The sequence below is a fragment of the Equus quagga genome, chromosome 21 (genome assembly GCF_021613505.1).
Source record: "Equus quagga isolate Etosha38 chromosome 21, UCLA_HA_Equagga_1.0, whole genome shotgun sequence".
In the NCBI taxonomy this organism is placed as follows: Eukaryota; Metazoa; Chordata; class Mammalia; order Perissodactyla; family Equidae; genus Equus; species Equus quagga.
Window position 1 is genome coordinate 39,652,528 of NC_060287.1, and position 20,359 is coordinate 39,672,886.

Below are 20,359 nucleotides of genomic sequence, written 5' to 3' on the forward strand. Positions count from 1 at the left end.
CATCCGTGGGCCACCTCAGGCATTCGTGGGCCACCTCAGGCATTCGTGGGCCACCTCAGCCATCCGTGGGCCACCTCAGCCATCCGTGGGCCACCTCAGGCATCCGTGGGCCACCTCAGCCATCCGTGGGCCACCTCAGCCATCCGTGGGCCACCTCAGCCATCCGTGGGCCACCTCAGCCATCCGTGGGCCACCTCAGCCGTCCGTGGGCCACCTCAGCCGTCCGTGGGCCACCTTAGCCGTGCATGGGCCACCTCAGCCATCCGTGGGCCACCTCAGCCGTCCGTGGGCCACCTCAGTCATCTGTGGGCCACCTCAGCCATCCGTGGGCCACCTCAGGCATTCGTGGGCCACCTCAGGCATTCGTGGGCCACCTCAGGCATTCGTGGGCCACCTTTGCCATCCGTGGACCATCTTAGCCATGCATAGGCCACCTTAGTCATCCGTGGGCCACCTGATCCCTCTGCCTGTCGCCTGAGCCATCTGTGGGCCCCCTTTGCTGTCTACATGCCACTATCTCTGGCTGCTTCCTGGCTTTAGGTCACTTTAACCTGTTGGAGCTAATTATAGAGGCTTCCACTCAGTGCTTTATTTCCCCCTTTTTTGTTTCAAATCCAACGGCTGCTATACCTATTTGAGAAATGTAGATTTTAATGTTAATCCAAAATTCTTTGGTAAGGTCACTTTAAAAGAAAACGAAAAAAATCGAATTGAATTCATGATCTTAATTGAGTGGAGGAATGTTGCAAGTAGACTGACTGAAAACTACGTATCCTAATCTGTTTGAAACCATTTTAATAAAGAAAATAGAAATGTGTCCATTTAAAGAAACACGTGCATTCATGCGTTGCTTAATGACAGCGATGGAACATTCAGAGCAATGGCCATCAGGCATTTGGTCGTGGTGTGAGCATCGCAGAGTGTACTTATGCAAACCTAGACAGTGCAGCCCACTGCATTCCTAGGCTGTATGGGCCTAATCTCATGGCACCACTGTGCATACGCGGTCTGTTGTTGACCGAACGTCGTTGCGTGGCGCGTGACTGTGTGTGTTATTTTGACTTAATATTGTAAGGAATTTTAACATATTTGAAAAAAGACTTGAGTAGTCGTGTTCCTGCTTTGATTGGGTAGCGTCGCAGAGGAGGGAAAAGCTTGGCTCCTGGATTCTGAACAGTGTTCTGCTGCCTACCCTGTGTGTGAGCTTGAACAAGCCGCTCAGCCTCTCCAGCTGCCAGGCTCCTCTTTATAAAGTGGTGGCACTGATGAGGCAACAGCAGCTAAAGCCGAGGTGGGCACCACATCCTGCCCTACCCTCGTTTGGTCCTCCCAGCGAGCCTAGGGTGTGTGCCGTCACTGTCATCCGTGTTGTACAGATGAGGAATTCGAGGAACCAACAGGGTGAGATCTTGCCCAAGGCCCCCTGGCTAGTAGATGGTAGAGCGCATCTTCAACCAGGGGGACCACTGTGCTGTCATCATGGCCACACTGTACAGCCGTGCAGGTTGTACACTGCACAGTTCCACCCACAAAGACTTGAAGGGCATCCCAGATGGTTGTAAAAGAAACGTTGGCCGCGTCTAGGCTGCCCCTGCTGCGCTCGTTCAGAGTCTCGTTCACTGAGGTTTGGTGAAGCGGAAGTGAGCTAATACATATGTGGTGACTGGCAGGTGATGGTCCCTTGATAGACTCATCCTGTGCACTGTGCCTCAGTGGCTACTCCCTGTCCGTCCTTCCCGTCTCGTAACCTCCCGCAGCAGTGCCCTTGCCAGCTCAGTCCTGGTCTCCCCGCTCTGTCTATGCTCCTTACTTGGGAATCTCATCCAATCCCGCCTCTGTGCATGTGAGTCCCACACCGGAGTCTCCAGCCCAGGCCTGGCCCCTGCTCTCCAGACTCACACCCGGGTCCACACACATCTTCTCCTGGGGCTCACCTCCTCTCCTCCTTCAGACGTCAGACGAACTCCCGACTCCTCAACCTGCTGCCGTCTTCCTGTCTCTCCAGGCTCTCAGGCCAAAAGCCGGGGCCGTCCTTGCTTTTCCACACCACATCCAAGCCGTTGGGAGAGCCTGTCCCCTGTGCGGTTAGCACGCACCCGGAGCCTGGTTCTCATCACCTCGTCCACTGCTGTCACACGCTCCGAGCCAGCAGTCTGTCTGTTTGCACTCGTCTCCCAGCCGGTCCCTGCGTCAGCGCTCCCTGCATGCCTTCTCCGCACGGCCGCAGGCTGGGACCAGGCAAACTCCTGGGCACAGTGACTGCAGCTCCACGCTCTGGCCCACGAGGCCCCACCAGCTGACCCTCCAGGACCTCATGGCCGCCCCCTGTGCCGGTCCGGCCTCCTGGCTGTTCCTGGGCTGTGCCGGGGGCTGCCCATGGGTGTTTGTCCTTCTCTTTTCTGGTGACACTTCCCCAGGTGCTCAGTGGCTCCCTCACCACCCCAGTCCTTGCTCGGTGGCAGTCTCCTCAGAGCGGCCGGTGCACCCACCGCAGCCCTCCCGCCCCAGTCGTCTGCCCAGAGCAGCACCCTGTCTTCCAACGTGCTGGGTCATTTAGTTGTTGACGGTCGTCTTGTCCTCATCAGAACGTCGGCCCCACAGAGGCAGTTGTCACTGTCCTTTCATTCACAACGTGTCCCCAGCTCTTGGGGCAGTCCCAGCACATGGGAGCCGCTCACTATTTCTTGGGTCAATGAATGAATATTTGCTATTTTTCTTATTAACAGATATTTCTGAGACGCTTTAATATTGTTAGGTAATGTTATAATTTCCCATGTGTTGATTATACGTGAATAATTAATGAGTGACTCATGTAGGGAGTTTAAAATTTTAATGGAATCAACTCTTTTTTTTTTCCTTCTAAGAGTAGAAGTAGAGTTTTAACTAAATTAATATTCTAGGAACATTAAATTTTGAGTTTTTACTCTAGGACACAGATAAAAATAAACTCAATTAGATACCAGGAGTGTCAGGTGCTAAATGGCGTATGGCTATTTATGACATTCTCCTAGAATTCAATGGTTATTAACTTGCAGAGATGTGGCAGCTGAAGTTAGGAATCGATGTACTTTTAAAGTGGAAAAAAAGAGCTTTGAAGTATTTTTTTACATTATAAACTGTCAATTTAATGGTTATAGAAACCGTATCTGATGCAGCAAATCGTTGCCATTCTGCTGTGAATTTCTTGACGCTCATGAATGCGGAATTCTATTTTTATGTTTCTCTTAAGTAAGCCTAAAGGTGGAAGGGAGAAACAGGAAGAAAAAGGAGAAAACGGTAGATACAGAGTTAGGACATCACCTCGGCTCTGGTGACTTCGTGTGGAATGACTCTGAAATGAATTAATAGGCAGTAAAAACGGCTGACGCGCCTCTCCAGTCCACGGCACCCAGATGCACCGCAATTAGGGCGCCATTTGCCTTGTCATGCCCGTGGATTCCAAATCACTCTGACTTTCAAGAAAGCGAAAAATACGACATTTATGATGTTGAGAGGGGTCACTGTGCACTGGGTTGTGTCATTTGATGAGGAAGAAAACAAATTATCACTTTATGAAATGAAGGTAAAATGTATGGAACTGCCGTTTCTATCTAACTTTTTGCATGAATGTGGAGCAAGTGTCAAACAGGATTGTGTAAGGTGACAGTCAGGACGCCAGCTCATCCTTGTGTTTGGAGACTGTGATTTGCCCTTTGTTAAAAGGAGCCTAAGTGGCTGTGGTGTTGTCAGACCAGGCAGGTCTCGGGAGCTCTCCTGCTGCCTCCTTGGTGCCTGCGGGATGGCACGGAGAGGCCAGTGCCATTGAAGAAGGCTTGATTACTTAGGTTTCCCTAGGGGAGAGAGACGCCACACCATGCCATGCCACGCCACACCACACGGGAGCACCAGGTTTGGGGAAGAGGCGGAAAGGAGTGAGGGGAAGGCCCAGGCCAGAGCCTGTCTTGGGGTTTCCACAGGGGGCAAGGCCAGGCAGGGTAAACAGCTTAGAATTGGCCACTTTGACTAATTCTGGTGGGCTTTGGGCAGTAGGGGTGGTCTCTCTGTGCTTGGTGCCTGGCCCTGGGTTGATTCAGGGTAGGGGAGCAACACTGGCTCATGAGAGTTGGAGGAGGAGGGGCGGTTTGCATAAGGACGCCTTCCTGGCCCAGCCCTCGGCCGTCTCTGAGACCCGATCAGCCCTGGGAGGGGCCATCTCTCCCTGGGGCTGTGAGAGCCCCCCCACCAAGTGCCAGACTATCCAGCAAAAGAAAATAAGGTGAATATAATTTGCCCTGTGATGAGTGGACACCAAATAGACAAATACGGGATCCAGAAAGCGCAGTTAGAATAGCTCCCTCCATTGACAGCATGGCCCACGTAACCCAGGACAGACACACGGACGTCAGGATGACCCAGCAGAGGGTCTCTGACAGCCTCACCTTCTGTCTTTCACGAGATCAGCTGGAATCCTCCATCAGTTTCTGGTGACCGCGTGTCTCCTGGCTTGTGTTTTCTGTGTATTTCCCCTTCTTGCCGTGCCTCATTCGTAGATTCCGGAGAAGCTGCCATCGTCTGGGTGTTTGCTGATTGCACCGTGGAGGCTGTGCGCGCTGGGGCGGTGTGCTTCTGACAGGGCCCTAGCCGGGAGCCTTTGAATCAGTGCACACAGGCCTCGTCACTGCCCCTCAGCTTTCAGGTTTATCTGATTCATTCTGCAGGAATTTTAAATATGAGAGTCTGTGCACATTTTGCAAGTTTTTCTTTTTATGAATGTATTTTTTATAAATTGTGATATGTCTCGTTATAAATTTTTTGTCTCCTTTGGGTTAGAGTTATGATGGAGATGGAGAAATCACAATTTCTCACTTTAAGAAAGAGGATAAGAAATGTGACAGGAAGCCACCAGGGCAACTTGGTCTCAGCTCGTGGTGGCCCCACCCAGGGCTGTACCTGTGGGGCCAGGGGCTCAGAAAGCACAGCCCGCCCCCGTAACGGCTGGCGTCTTTGCCGCCTCTTCCCACATGGGGGGCAGACTAGAGACTGGAGCCCACCACTGTGCTCAGCTTCCCTCCAAACCCAAATGAAGACCCTGATGCAGAGAGAGACTGTAGACATTTATTTTTCAAAAACGTGTCTCCAGCAGCTGGGGAGACGTTCCTTGTGTTTACCTGACTTCTTTAAGCATTATTTCTCCAGAATAATTTCATTGCAAAGAATCCAGAATCCAGACAGCTTTTTACCATCTACCTTTTTAAAAACATCTGTTTGGTTTGACCTGGACTGCTCGAGACTCTGGTGGCATTAAGCTCTTTCTCCATGAGAGATCTGGGCGTTCTGCTTCCGCGTCTCAGATTGTTTCCTCCTTGCTTCGGTCCCCATTAGGAGACCCCTGGGGCCAGTCCTAGTGGTGGTGTGTGCCAGCCTGTGCCGGCGTCTCCTCGGCGGGGCTGGAGACTGCGATGTTTGCCTGGCCCTCCTCTCCTGGATCGCGTCACACGCTCCGGTGTTGGAGTTTCAGCCCGTCCCGGTCTCTCCCGCCTGGTTCATCACAGGGCGTGGGCGTCTTCCCGGTGAGGTCCCTAACTTGGTTTGATGCACGGCAAGGGAATAATGAATAAAGAAACCCATGGAAACCCCCAAGCACAGTTTTGGAATACAATAAGTGACTTTGTGTCATAAAATAGGCCCACAGAGATTTTCTTGTTTCTTATTGGAAATAATTGCAGAATAATAATCGAAGTTTATATTCTCCTTTTGAATAGTCTCCTCTGTGGTTTCTCGGTTCTAATTCCTGTGGGTTGCTTTTGATTTCCTCTGTTGGGAATACACTGTGCATCGGAACTTGACAGAGATTCCAGACTCCCGGGTCCCCACAGCAGCCGGCAGGGGATGCTAGCACAGATGCTGTTGACAAGGATTTTGTCCAAGGTGACTTGTGACATGAAGCTGTAAAGTGTGCTAGTCAGACTGGAGAGAGAAGAAGGGGTTATTCGGTGTTGTCCAAATGCTTCCCTACCAAAATAGGGCATCTTGTAGCTCTCAGGCCAGGCCTCTGGGGCACAGTGGCAGCCCAGCAACAGCAGAAGAGGGTGACTCTAGCCCCACAGCCAGAGTTGTGGGAGCCCCTCCCCCCTGCAGCATTGGTCCCCCTTGCTCAGCACGAGGACTGCCCGGGCTGTGGACATGGACGGTGCCTGACCTGTGTCCCAGGGCCTGGCCTGCTCCCTCCCGCCTCTTCAGGCCATCCTGTCTTAGTCCTGTTCCCGGCTCCTCCTGGGTCTCCTGGGAGCTAGTCCAGCAGCTCCTCTGCCCTGCGCCTTGCTCCTCCCTGGGGGTGGACCCAGGGTTCCTCCCCACATTGCAGACCCGCCCAGAGGCTTCACAGGCAGGTGTGCGCAGCCCCCCAGCACAGCCCTGAGGGCACTCGCTGCAGGTCTACCTGGCACCGTGGAGGGCTACTGTCAGAAATAGTCCCCCCACCGCACCCCGAGCCCAGGCCATAAGCTGGACGTCTGCAAGAAAGAAGGAGTTCTCTGGTTGCTGGAGGAATGCGCCCCAGTCAAGGAGGACGGCCTCTGGGGAAGCTGCTTCCTGGCCCCAGCCCCACGGCTGACAGCCTTCTTGAGTTTGTAAGCAACAGAGATATATGACCACAAAGTCTGAAATACTTACTCTCTGGCCCTTGATCCAAAGGATTAAAAATAAAATATGTGGGGGCTGGCCTTGTGGCGTAGTGGTTAAGTTCCCACGCTCCCCTTTGGCCCCCGGGTTTGCAGGTTTGGATCCCAGGCGTGGACCAACATGGCTCGTCAGCCATGCTGTGGCAACAGCCCACACACAAAGTAGAGGAAGATGGGCATGGATGTACGCGCAGAGAGAATCTTCCTCAACAATAACAGAAAAATAAAATATGTAATTGAATTTAAAGTGTACAAAAGTTGAATGTGTTTCAGTCAAAAATGGGAATTTAAGTAAACAAAGCAAATTTTTTGCTTTGTTTTAATAATTTTTTTATGTTTTCAGAAAATGTTTTTTCAAAATTATTAACAGTGAGCTACGAAATATGTTACCGTTAATATCCAGTGTTTAAATCAAAATTACTTAAAGCTGAATTTTTAATTTAACACTTTGAATGTGTAGTTAACTCATATTAATAATTTTATAAAAAATAAAACTCCTGGTAATCCTGGGGTCCGACGTCCGTCTGGTTGCGGCGTAGAGCGCGGCTCTGCTCTGTGCGGAGCCTGTCGGCCACGAACACACCAAGTTGGGAGTAATCAGAGTTGCTTAACATGGCACAGCATTCCTCTGGGGCCACATGTGGTTATGGTGAATCCCGCGTGCGTTTGTGTGCTTTTGGAGTAACAAATCGGAGAGTGGATGCTGGGAATTACTGGAAAAGGAACTCCTTACCCAGTACAGTTGCATCGTGTTGATGGGTGTTTACTTTGTCTCCTCTGTTACTGAGTGCTTCTCCCCACCCTCCTGCCCGGAGCCCCTCCTCCCCAGGCAGCCTGCAGTCCCCGGGGCTTTGGGCTGCAGCCGCCTTGTTCCAAGAGTGCTGAGATGTGGGAGGGCGTCTCCCTGGGGCCTGAACGGTGTTCGTCTGGACAAGAGGATGTTGAGGGCTGTGGGCTGTGCTGTGCCGACCCTCAATGCTGGATCCCCTGTGACAGGACCGCGCACCATGAGAAGCGTGTGCATGCGTGCGTGTGAGTGTGTGTGTGTGACGTGTGGGCCCTGCTGTCCTGGGCTGGTCACCGCACTGTGCTGGTCGGGCCAGCTGCCTCAGGGTGCGCCAGGCTCAGTAGACATGTGGAGGGTTAGTGTCTGCCCCGCCCCTGGGTGCTTGCCATGCAGTTGGGGGGCAGGCCATTCCCCTGGACCCCAGTGAAGAAGGCAGCGACGTGTGGACCGTCACACGGGAATCCAGGCAGGAGGAGGCACGATCCTGGGAGGAGTGGGGCAAGCGGGGTGCGGGTCCCTGTCTGGGGCTCCTTCCCGATGCCCCCACTGTTCGTGGGCACTCCTGTGGAGTCCTGCATCAGGTGCTCGTGAGCCCGTGCGCTGGGTCGCGTGGGAGCCCATCACTTTCTGCAGGTCGTCTTGTAAACCATACTCTTATGCATGCTTTCACTTCGTTATCTTAAGAACTCTCTAAAGATGGGAGAAGGCTTTCCTTAGACAGGACTGTGTGTTTGCTGTGGAGATTCCTGTTTCCCGGGCTCCTTTCTCCTCCCTCCCTGTGCTGTCGTGTCCGTGGCTGCATTGAAGGGTTAACTGTCACATGTCGCTCCTGGGCGGTGTGCTGGGGAGTCATTGTGGTCCGGGTGACCGCCCTGATTCGGTGATTTGGTGAATGAGCCGGGCGGAGGAGGAGCGGCTCCCACGTGCAGGCGGGGGCTGGCCATTGTCGCAGCTGCCGCACGGCTGAAGTGATTCCACCCCAGCGACGGGCGGCACCGAGTGGGGCCGGAGCTGGCTGGGGCCGCGTCGGCTTGACTGGATGGCGTCGCTCGTCACTGGGACTTTGACCACAGGGACCTTCTTCAGCATCATGGGGCGTCGATATAAAAGAAGACGCAAGAAACGCTCCGAGAGGAAAGGTAATTCCTTTGGCTTTGATTCTAAAATGTCAAGTACAGACTTTGGATGCAATGTGGGAGCGTTTCCTGGGGCAGACTGCTCTGTGAATTAATCTTGTGGACCAGTTACTTCCCCTTTTGAAGTGCCTCTCTTTCTTCTCTTTTGTGGCGTTTGATGGAATTTTAGATAGGGACTAGCTTAAAAAAGGTAGATTTAAAAAATATGTCTCTAAACAGGTATAGCAATCTAAAATGATTTCTGTGTTTTTAGATATTTATGAAATGTTAGAAGTGTGTAGCTTTGAGTGTTAGAAGATTTTCCCTCTAGAGAGAGATGCTTTATAGTGATTTATCCTTTGCTGTCACCTCATCAATGACTTTTCTTGCACTAAAACTACTCTTCATGCTGTAGAAAGAAAGACCGTGACAACCGTTGTTAAAATATTTTCCTGCTAAAAACACGAGAGCAAATTCTTTCCGTTCAACACTCCAGGTAATTTCAGTCTTTAATTCAACTTGATGTTTTAAGACATTAAAATAAATCTATGTTTTTTCTTAACACCAGATTCAAAAGTTGTCCGTGACTATAAAAATCACAAACTCTCGGCTTTGGGGTGAATTGTTGCCTTAAAAGGTGTTGAGAGTTAGCTGCCTTGGTATAACATGCCCGACCTGATAGGACACGTCTCAGGTGAGAAGATGCTCCAGCGAGGGGACCAGCCCGGTGGATGGTGAGCCTCTTCTGCGCGTCACCTCATTACCCACCAACTGAGGGGACTACAACAGTCTTTCCCCAGCACCGCGTCTTTGGGGTGTTCTGTGGCACAAGACAGTCCTCCCTGCAGGAAACAAAATGAACCACAATTTTTGGTGTGGCTTCCTGAAGAAAGGAAGAAGCCAGTTGCAGATTTAGCAGTCTTACGATCATATAACAAAGACGGGTTGTGCCTGTGGAGTTCTGTCTGGGAGTGGCGGGGGCATCGTGGTCTGCAGACCTGTCTGACTGCAGACTGTGCCTGCTGTGCGTGTCCAGGACAAAGGGCACTGTCCCAGGGGGACACAGAGCTCGGCACAGCCCCCCGGGTGTCCAGGCTCCTCCCACAGTGCCTCTCTGTTGTTCTCTCGACTCACATCTCAGCTTCCAGTGCTGGCATCTTTTATTTCCTTAGTTAAGCATTAAAAAGCAAGATGTCCTTAAGACCGGCGACAGAGTAAAACAAAGGCAAAAGCAGAAACTGCGAGAATTTGATCAAATACCCTAAATTTAGAATTGCATTATTTTTTCCATGGCCCTCCCCCCCCCCCAAACATTTAAGTTGGAGAAGAGATTGAGAAGTATACGAATAAGTCTCTCGTCATTCTTGTGGAACTTGCAGTAATTCAGATGATTTGTATCAGCCCCTCTATAGGCTCCTTCATGCATTGTAGACTCTCATTCTTCATAGGAAAACTGTTCTAAAACAACGTTGCGTTTTCAGACCAGTCTTGCGAAACTGGAAACTGCAAGTGTTACAGGATGTAGCAGTTAAGTCCATGTGATAAATGCATCGTGTTTGCTCGACATTCCTCTGTGTGTAAGTTCACCGTGAATGCTATTAACCGCGTAATGTGAGTGTTAGTGCCCGTTCTCATTTATAATATGCACTATATTTGAAACTAGTAAAAATGCCTTTAAAAATTATGAGTACTATTAAGACTGGCCATCCTGTTTATACCAAATTGGCAAAGTTTTGCAAGATGTATAATTTTAAGGTGCTATAAATCATGTGTATTGGATTTTTTCCTAAGACTGGCATAATGTGAGCCTTTTCAAATTTAATGATTTGTTGAGGACCATGTAGCAGCAGGTTGCTTGTCGGCTTCAGTAGCAATACAATTTCAGCGATTTTCATCGCTCGCTTCCCCTGGGCAGGTCATTGGCTGTTGACCATGTATGAGACTCAGATGGATTAGCTTAGTTATCAGAAAATTATGGTTGAAAGAGGATAATGTACCATTTACATACTGACCAGGACCTCCGTGAAGTGGACATTGCTGCTCTGCAGGTACTGCCAGCCTGAGAGCTGAGGCCGGCCAGGAGCCCAGGTCATACTACTGGGGACAGACAGACCCCCACACAGGACTTCCCGGGCCCTGACCAGTCCCAGTGACTGCCACTGTTGCCTTCTTTCCACTCATGGCACTGCTGCTGAGTAAAGAAACAGTGGGAAAGGAGAGGGCTGGAGGAGACGCAAAGACACTTCTTTGCTCCCCCCACCCCATGTTGTATGAATAAGGTTCTGTGTTTCCAAACTAAGGGCTTTCTCATTGAGTCCTTTGTTTCAAATATGATAGCACCTTCATCTGTGCCCAGGCATTCTGCATGCCATGTGATGACCACTCATGTGAGCAGCAGCTCTGGACTGGGCTGCAGTCTGAGGCTGGAGTCCCCCGCGTTTCCAGGATGGACAAGTGAAGAGGGTGTAGAAATGGGAACCTAGACCCTTGGTGGTGTGCTACCTCCCAGCTCCGCTAGAGGACGGGACACTAAAGATTTTGTGCCGTCTGGTCTTCGGAGAGTGAGGAGATGCAGCTGGCTTTGGGCTGATGCAGGCAGCACCTGAGGGAGCAGGCGGCTGTCATGCCAGCCTTCTGCCCTGGTTTCAGCCCTGGTTTCACCTTGCTGAGAGAGTGCCTGTTTGTGAGGTGCAGAGCACTGTGACCGCTGGAGGTGCAGAGTGGGATGGCATTTATCCACCCATCAGTCATCCATCCATTCAGCCTTCCATCCATCCTTCATCCCTCCATCCATCCATCCATCCATCATCCATCCACCCATCCACCCATCATCCTATCATCCCTCTAACCATCCAACCATCCATCCATCCTTCCATCCATCCATCCATCCCTCCATCCTTCCATCCATCCTTCATCCCTCCATCCCTCCATCCTTCATCCCTCCATCCCTCCATCCATCATCCCTCTAACCATCCAACCATCTGTCTAGCCTTCCATACATCCATCTATTCACCCAACAAGTACCCAGTAGATCCTTCTGTGTGCCGGCACTAGAGATTTGGGCACGCACAGGACAGCTGTGGGTGACGGGATGGCATTGGCAGAGGGACAGCCCCAGCTTTCAGGCTTGGAATTTGCTCTGGAATGGCCACCTCAAGTACCGTTCAGGGGATGAGGAGGGTGGATTTGTGTGACGTGTTGCTGCTGTGCTGTGTCAGGGAGGGAGGGACCTTCCCCAGTCCCTGGCAAGAATGGAAGACACCATGTCTGCCTGGTGTGGGGCTCAAGTAGGGCAAGTTGCTGGCCCCCTGGCAAACAGCAGCAGCTATGGATAGAGGGCCGGGTTTTCTAGGACCCGTTGTGATAGAGACGTGGGTATGTTTCATTGCATTTGTACTGGTGGGCTTCACAGCACAAGTGTGGACCCTGCTCCCTGGGAAGGGGTCCTTCAGTTAGGGGTGCATTCTAGGGACACACAGAGCCACTCCAGGTTAAGTGTCCCTCCAGGTTAACAGCTGAAATCCTAAAGCAAACGTGTAGAATTAGATTCGTGAAATTGTACTCGAAATACTAGGGAAATTGGATCAAATCTTAACAGTGCCTATTCTTAGTGTAATTACTAGTGTTCATATTAAAAACACAATTCACATTATCATCTTTTTTCTTTGATTCCAGAAAATAAAGTATAATTGTCAAATAAATGGGATTTTAGTGAGATGGTGTTACGTAGAGCAAGCATGGACAGTATTTCAAATGCCTTGTTCCTGTGCGCCCATCTTGAAGGACAAAGTATGGTTATAAAAATAATGTTTCGTGAAGTTTTTTCTTCTCCCGTAGGTGGCTCTGCGTTGCTGATGCTACTTTGTTGCCCTGGTCAGGCTTCAACCACCTGTGTACATTTCTAAAGATTGCTGTTGCTCACACGTGCTGTGCTGAGGAGCAGGAGGTGGAGCAAGGAGGAGAGAGAGCATGTGCACACGTGTGGGTCTTTGTGCACACGCACACGCAGGGGGTGGGCGAGGGGACAGGACGAGAGGGGCAGTGACCGTGGGAGGAGCAAGCCCAGTGCTGTGACTGGCCCTGCGGGCACTCAAGGACCCGGGCTTCTTTCGTCTTCTCTTTAACAGAAGGCTCTGGGGTCCCCCTGGGGACTTCTTGCAGAAGAAAGGCGAGAGAGGATGCAGAGCGGCAGGCAGGAGGTGGTGTGTCCAGGCGTGGAAGAACACAGCCCCGTCTTGGACAGGGAGATGAACCCACTTCTCTGCCCGTCACTCCACCCAGCCTGAAGTCCAGATCTCTGGGTGGTCCTCGTTGTCTCGTGTGGCTCTCCCTGGGCGGCAGCCTGCGAACTGCATGGGGACAGGACAACCACAATAAAAACACCCTCAGCAAGGGGTAGAGGAATGCCCAGAGGTCCTGGCCCTTCGCGGTGATGAAGCCCTGCCATCTGGCGTGGCACACCCCCCTTGATGCAGGGCCTCTTCCTTGGTTACAACCCAGGTCTTCTCTTGGGGGCTCTCTTGTCCATTGCTCTCCCTCCTTGGGGTTCTTTCTGTACCCCGGAGCCCCATCTGAGGTAGGGTTGGGCAGAACAGAGAACAGAGGGCATTCTGAGAGCTTGGCTGTGGGCCTTACCAATCACATAATTTGCTTTTAGGCGACACTTGTTTCTCTGTATTTGTTAGGTGAAAATGTACATGTTTAGAGCAGTATCTGTAATAGTGATAATTGAATGGAGTAAGTGCCTCAAATTTTCCAAGCCGTGTCAGAGAGTTTAGAGTCCCCTGGTCCCCTTGTACCAATGACATCATCTTATGGAGGCTTGTGGGGGTCAGGGTGCCTGCTGAGGTCGCCGTGCAGCAGCCTCAGACAGGATTAGACTCAGGTCCCCGCTGTGCCCTGGTGCCCTGAGCTGGGGCGCCTTCCTCACCCGTCCCACGTCAGCTTGTGTGTCCTCTGCCTGGCGGGTATTCAATTCTGACCGTGATTCGGCTGGTCGCAGTGTCTCTGGGATCTGAGGTCAGGCTGAGGTCCACAGGGCATCCAGAGTTTGCTGTAGCATCGCCGAGGAGGATGGGCTTCTCCCGGTCAGTGGTGCCCGCGGACGAGACTGCACAGGTGGGGCCGCTGGGTCATGTGGCTCGTTTGTACGAAGGCCTCTCTTTCCAGGCGGCTCGCAGAGTCTGGGGCAGGGCATGTGGGTGTGTGGGAGGATGGCCCAAAATAAAAGGTCATGTTTTCCCGTTATGGAAGCAATTTTATTGTAAGAATCAGGAAATACAGATACAGAATACCCTTTATGAACAAGCAAAGGTGCTAATCCTTGCCGCTAATTCTTTGAATATGAGCGAAGCCTTGATAGTGTTCTTCTGATTCTAAGAACTGGAATGAGAGCTACAAGTTTGGCGACTGTTTCAGGCTTTGCATTTGGGCATCATGGCCAGAAACCCAGTGATGCCTGACTTGTGCCTTGGTCCTCACAGGGTCCCCCGGGGGAGGAGCACACACAGGAGAGGAGCAGCTGTGACACCCCCTCCACTGCTCATTGCTCAGAGCCCTGGTGCCCATGGGAGCTTTGTCTGAAAGCCAGGCGACGGGCCCATCCACACCTCTCACAGCCCCAGCCAGCCCGGGCCCCCTCAATCTCGGGATTGTTTACCGTCTGCGCGGCAGCCTGGAGAAGGCAGGTCAGGCCAAGGGCGCTCCCTGCATGAGGCGGGGCCTTTGCCTTGTTGGGGCCGCTGAGTTCTGTTCACTGTAAAGAGGGACCACCCTGCACCTCAGCCGGCCTTGCCTTTCGCTCTGTCAGCCGGATAACCGACATCTTTCTTTGCTTACTAGTGAATGAGGTGAAACTTTAAAAAATAAGCTTATTGAAGATCGTTGGCATTTATTCTGTTATGACATTGGTTCATCTTCATCTGCCATTTTCTAGATTGGGGATCTGTCTTTACCTTATTGACTGCAGTAGGCTCTTGAGAGGTTGGCTGGGGAGAGTGGTTCTTACTTCCAGATGGACTCGGCACGGGGGTTACCGAGCCCCTGGGCCAGGCCTGCCCAGCAAGGGGCTGCCAGGCCTGGATGCACAGGGACGTGCGTGGTCGTCTGTCGTGGGCTCAGGGAGAGTCAGCCCCACCTCACTGGCGGCTCCCCTTCTCCCCGAAGCCCCCAGCCTTCTCGCAGGGTCGCGGTGGGAGTGAGGGGCCAGGGCCCAGGCAGAGCCCAGTCGTGTGGTTGTTGTCATCCCAGAGAAGTGGCTTTCTGTGCTGTCGTCACTCCCTGTGTTGTTGTGTCCAGATCTGTGGCCCTCGCAGCATCCCCCCGATCCAGGTTTCGTCCTTACGGTTCCGCACTCGGCTGTGCTGTGTGGGTTGCGCTCTGTGAACGTTCCAGCAGCTCGATTCCATTCAGTTATCTCGATGCTAAGCATAGTTAATTAATTACATATGCGCAGAAGAGTCTAGATTTGGTGTGTCTAGACCTGTCATTTACTGAGAATTTATCTGGACGTGACTAACTCAGAATATTATGGGCTTTTATCGTTAAGTAAGATAGAATTTTGTTTGCTGCCTAATCATTTGGTTACGGTGAATGTTCTGCCTAGAGAGAATATACTCAATTTGGTTTTTACTCCTTTGGAATTAATTTCCACAGGTAGAACTCTGCTTATTATCCCAGGTCTGTTGTAGTCATTGTGCTGTTGAGTACAGAGTCCACAGGCAGTGTGCACCTGGAAGGTTAGCGGTTAGAGCATAAGTAGAGACAGGGCTTTGAAAATATATTTCTTTAAGAATTACTTTAACTCTCCTGAGAGAATAAATAACCAGGGTTTCTAATGTCTTCTCTGGAATTGATACTGTAGACAGTTTGGCAGAATTAGTCAGCCTGGGGCTGTCCCCGGCCTCCACACCAAGAAGTGCCCTGCTGAGTGCTGTGGACATGGAGGATGAGCTCCCGGCCACCCTGGTGGGGCTCATGCCCTGGTGGGGCTCACCCCTCGTGGGGCTCATGCCCTGGTCGGCCTGGTGGGGAGGGAAGGGCGGTCAGGCCGGAGAGGAGGATGGGAGGACGGGACCAGCTCTGCAGGAGGAGCAGGACCGCCTCACGAGGTGGCCACAGCATTGACAGGGCCTCCCAGGCCGGCAGCACCCACTGCTCCAGCCGGCAGGAGCCTGGGAATGCGCCACTGCGGGGCTCACCTGTGACCTTGGGGTGAGGTCAGAGGCAGGAGCGCCTGGACTGGAGAGGTCGCACGTGGGTGGGGTCCTGTCCTGGCCGTCTCAGGAGAATCCTGGATATCAGGTAGTGGTGAAAGCGAGTAAATGGAAACGGGGGCATCTGGGGCTCTGGTCTTGCCCACAGCTGTCTCTGCACTTGCTCTCTGGTGGGGCCGCGTGCCTGCTGCTGGCCTGGCTCCTCCCAGGCTCGGTGTGCGGGAACTTCTCTGCGTAGCTGTCCCCTGACATTGCCACGGCTGAATCCCCCCTGACCTCAACTTGGGGTTTTGTGCTCTCTAATAAGGTCCTGATTAGTAACAGCAGTTCGTCTGTATTTGGACAAGCTGCCATCCAGTTGGCGCATTTCAGTTAAAACTGTGAATTAGGGAAAGTTGATGAAAGCCCACGTCTCTCCTGCTGGCAAAGGTGAACGCTTGGCCCTCATGAGAGCAGCCGACATGAAGGGAGTGTGGAACCCTGGAGCAGGCAGCACTTAGTGCCCTCGACTGAGAAGCGGGTAAAGGTTCGGGTGTAGTTGTGGTTTGCAGAGCACAGTATGATATGTTTTTGGGAAAATAGCTGTAGCCACAGACTCTGGGACAGGTGGGAGGTGGAGGCCGGGACACCTGCTCACTAGGTGTGGTGGTTGTCTGGGAGAGCTGCGCGTGAGCCCCGTGTGTCTGACACAGGGACAGGGGCCGCCAGGAGGGAGCCAGAGGCAGAAGAGCTCGAGGTCACCCATTCGGCCCATCCTCACAGTCACAGGGTGGGCGCCAGGTGCCTGGAGGCCAAGGAGACCGAGCCGCCTGCCCTCATGGCCCCACGGGGAGACAGACGGCAGGTTGTAGACCGCACCGTGCAGGGAGGGAGGCAGAGGGTGGCGTGCCTGCCGAGGATGATGACAGCCTCTCTGAGAGTGAAGAGGCTCAGCCCTACAGTGACCTGGGAGGGGACCTGCAGATTGGGCGGCCCGAGGACACGAAGACCTCGATGCAGAAGAGAAGGCTGCATGTCCAGGGCGCTGAGGACGCCCCGTGGATTGGGGTGTGGTGAGGAAGGACGATGGCGGCCCCCCGTGGGAGAGAGGCGGCCGCTCTCCGGGCTCCGGTGGACCCTGGCACGGCCCGTGGGTGTGGTTCCCAGTGTGGTGAGCACGCTGTGTGGGCTGGAGGACGTTTCTGGTGACCTTTGCGAGACCACCCTGCTGCTGTGTGGGGGGATGATCAGGTTCCAAGAGCAGGCAGAGCCACGTCTCGTGGAGGACGTGCGGGGGCCCAGGCCCAAGACGCCTGGAGCTGGGGGTGGGGCAGGGGGGAGTCTAGTGCATTTGGTGCTCACTTTAGTGGGTCATCAGATGCTCTGGGATGTGGAGGGAGAAAGAAGAAAGAATCAGAGTGGGCTCCAGGTGTCCGAGGTGACGCACATTTACACATGTCTGTGTTGGCACAGTCACCACCAAAGATGCCACAGGCCCCAAGCCAGGGAGGCGGAGAGTGCTTTACTGCAGGTCGTCCCCTGTGAGCCAGGCCTCAGGGGGCCACTCCAGCCCTGCTGCCTCCCGTGGGCGCTGCCTGCAGTTACTGCCACCGTCACATGTGGTTTCTTCATGATCTTTTCCTTTAATAAGGTTAGGGGAACCATACCCACAACCTGATGATGTTGCCAGCTCACCCCATTTGTCTGATGGCAAGAGTGTGAGAGTATAAGCCGTCTGTGCTTTGCTCCCCGTAGTCTCTCTCTTTACCAGGCGTCAGTGACCTGGGCTCATGGCCCTGAACTGACTGACTCTGCGTATTTGCTTTCTGCTAACTGTCCTCCATACATTTCCCTCTTCTGACTCAGTAGGTTCCCCTTCTCATCAATATTTCCCACTTAATATCTGAATGTTATTATGCATTGTTATGCTTTTTTTAATTAAAACAATTTTTTTAGAGCAGTTCAAGGTTCGGAGCAAAATTGAGAAGTACAGAGAGTTCCCATATACTGCCTCTCCCAACACATGCTTGCCTCCTCCACTGTCAACATCCCACATCGGAGAGGTCAGTCGATGAACCTACACTGGCATATCACAGTCACCCACCGTCCAGAGTTTACATTAGGTTCACTCTTGGTGGGGTCTGGTCGGTGGTTTGGAGAAATGTATAGTGACATGTGTCCACCATTGTAGAATCATAGTTTATTTTCATTGCCCTAAAAATGTTCTGTGCTTTTCCTGTTCGTCCCCCATCCCGATTTCTAGAAACCACTGATCTTTTTACTGTCGCCATAGTTTTGCCTTTTCCAGAATGTCCTATAGTTGGAATCCTACAGTATGTGGCCTCAGGTTGGTTTCTTTCACTTAGTAATATGCATTTAAAGTTCCTCTGTTTCTTTTCATGACTGATAGCTCACTGCTTTTTAGTGGTGAATAGCATTCTGTTGTCTGAATGTTCCACAGTTTGTTTATCCATTCGCCTACCGAAGTACATCTTAGTTGCTTTGTTTCCAGGTTTTGGTATTTATGAATAAAACTGCTATAAACATCCGCGTGCAAGTGTTTGTGTGGACATAAGTCTTGACCTCCTTTGGGTAAATACCAAGGAGCACATCTGCTGCCTCGTATGGGAAAAGTATGTTTAGCTTTGTAAGAAGCCGCCAGACTGTCTTCCAGGGTGGCGGCACAATTTTGCATTCCCACCAGCAGTGAATGAGGGTTCCTGTTGCTCCACAGCCTTGTCAGCCTTTGGTGTTGTCTGTGTTCTGGATTTTGGCCATTTTATTAGGTGTGTCTTGGTAACTCATTGTTGTTTTAATTTGCATTTTCCTGATGACATCTGATGTGGAGCATCTTTACTTATTTGCCATCTGTATATCTTTGGCGAGGTGTCCATTAAGGTCTTTAGCTTATTTTTTAATTGGGTTGTCTGTTTTCTTAGTGTTGAGTTTTAAGAGTTCTTTGTATGTTTTGAATAATAGTCCTTTATCAGATGTGTCTTTTTCAAATATTTTTTCCCAGTCTGTGGCTCATCTTCTCCTTTTCTTGACATTATCTGTCGCAGAGCAGAACTTTTTAATTTTTTTTTAACTTTTTGTTAAGATTATGATAGTTTACAACCTGGTGAAATTTCAGTTGTACATTATTGTTAGTCATGTTGTAGGTGCACCACTTCACCCTTTGTGCCCTCCCTCCACCCCCCCTTTCCCCTGGTGACCACCAATCAGTTCTCTTTGTCTCTGTATTTAACTTCCGCCTATGAGTGGAGTCATCCAGAGTTCGTCTTTCTCTATCTGGCTTATTTCACTCAACATAATACCTTCAAGGAGAACTTTGTAATTTTAGTTAAGTCCAGCTTATCAATTCTTTCCTTCATGCATTGTGCCTTTGGTGTTGTATCTAAAAAGTCATTGCCACATCCGAGATCGTCTATGTTATCTTGTAGGAATTTTATATTTTGCATTTTACGTTTAGGTCTGTGGTCCATTTTGAGTTGATTTTTGTGAAGAGTGTCAAGTCTGTCTCTAGAGTGGTTTTTTTGCATGTGATGTCTAATTGTTCCAGCACCATTTGTTGGAAAGACCATCTTTGCTCTGTTATCACCTTCCCTTCTTTGTCAAAGATCAGTTGACTGTATTTATGCAGGTCTGTTTCTGGGCTCTTTATTGTGTTCCATTGATCTATTTGTTTATGCTTTCACCACTGTCACACTGTCTTAATTACTGTAGCTTTATGGAAAGTCTTGACGTTGAATACTGTCAGCCTTCCACCTTTGTTCTTCTCCTTCAATATTGAATGGGCTATTCTGGGTCTTTTGCCTCTACCCCTAAACTTTAGAATCGGTTTGTTGTTATCCGCAAAATAACTTGCTGGGATTTTGATTGGGATTGCATTGAATCCATGGATCAAGTTAGGAAGAGCTGACATCAACATTGTTGAGTTTTTCTATCCATGAACATGGAATAGCTCTCCATTTATTTAGTTCTTGGATTTTGTTCATCAGAGTTTTGTACTTTTCCTCATATAGATCTTGTACATATTTTGTTAGATTTATATCCAAGTATTTCAACTTTTGGGGTGCTAATGTAAAGGGTATTGTGTTTATTTCAAAATCTACTTGTTCATTGCTCATACATAGGAAAGCAATTGACTTCTGTATATTAACTTTGTATTCTGCAATGTTGCTATAAATGCTTCTTAGTTCCAGGAGCCTTTTTGTTGATTGCTATGCTTATTTTAATTATTCCATGTTGCATTTCCCTAGAAAAAATGTGTTTGCTAAAAGTAATGCGTGAATCTTGTTTGCTATGCACAGTATGCTGTATCTTGTTCAATGTGTACAAAATCTCTAAAGGGTGACGGGCTGAACATCCATTACATGGATGGTTTCCCAGAAAGGAAAATATTTATTGTAAAATATTATTAATTGAATGTTTTGAACACTTTAGCAATCTTATTTTGTTTAGATAATATTGAAAGCAAAATACAGATCATGAAGTGTATTCTCTAAATATGCATGATTAAGTTGTTGAGTTTCAGATTATTTTCCTTCAAATAACATAAGAATCTTTATAGACCTTTGTTAAATAAATAATCAAATCATCATT

General features: G+C 50.6%; 1 protein-coding gene across 8 annotated transcripts in view; it reads left to right on the forward strand.

Annotated features, from left to right (window-relative positions):
- ADARB1 (adenosine deaminase RNA specific B1) overlaps nucleotides 1–20,359 on the forward strand; it is a 133,107-nt gene that overhangs the window by 60,176 nt on the left and 52,572 nt on the right. Inside the window, exon 1 of one of the 8 annotated variants that reach the window (XM_046647998.1) lies at nucleotides 8,381–8,585. The exons of 5 other annotated variants lie outside the window; for them this stretch is intronic. In XM_046647998.1, coding sequence (XP_046503954.1) covers nucleotides 8,486–8,585 — 100 coding nt within the window. In that variant the 5' untranslated portion in view covers nucleotides 8,381–8,485. Of the gene's footprint in view, nucleotides 1–8,380; nucleotides 8,586–20,359 lie in introns of those variants that run through there. 2 more of the 8 variants (XM_046647997.1, XM_046647991.1) reach the window with 2 other exon arrangements.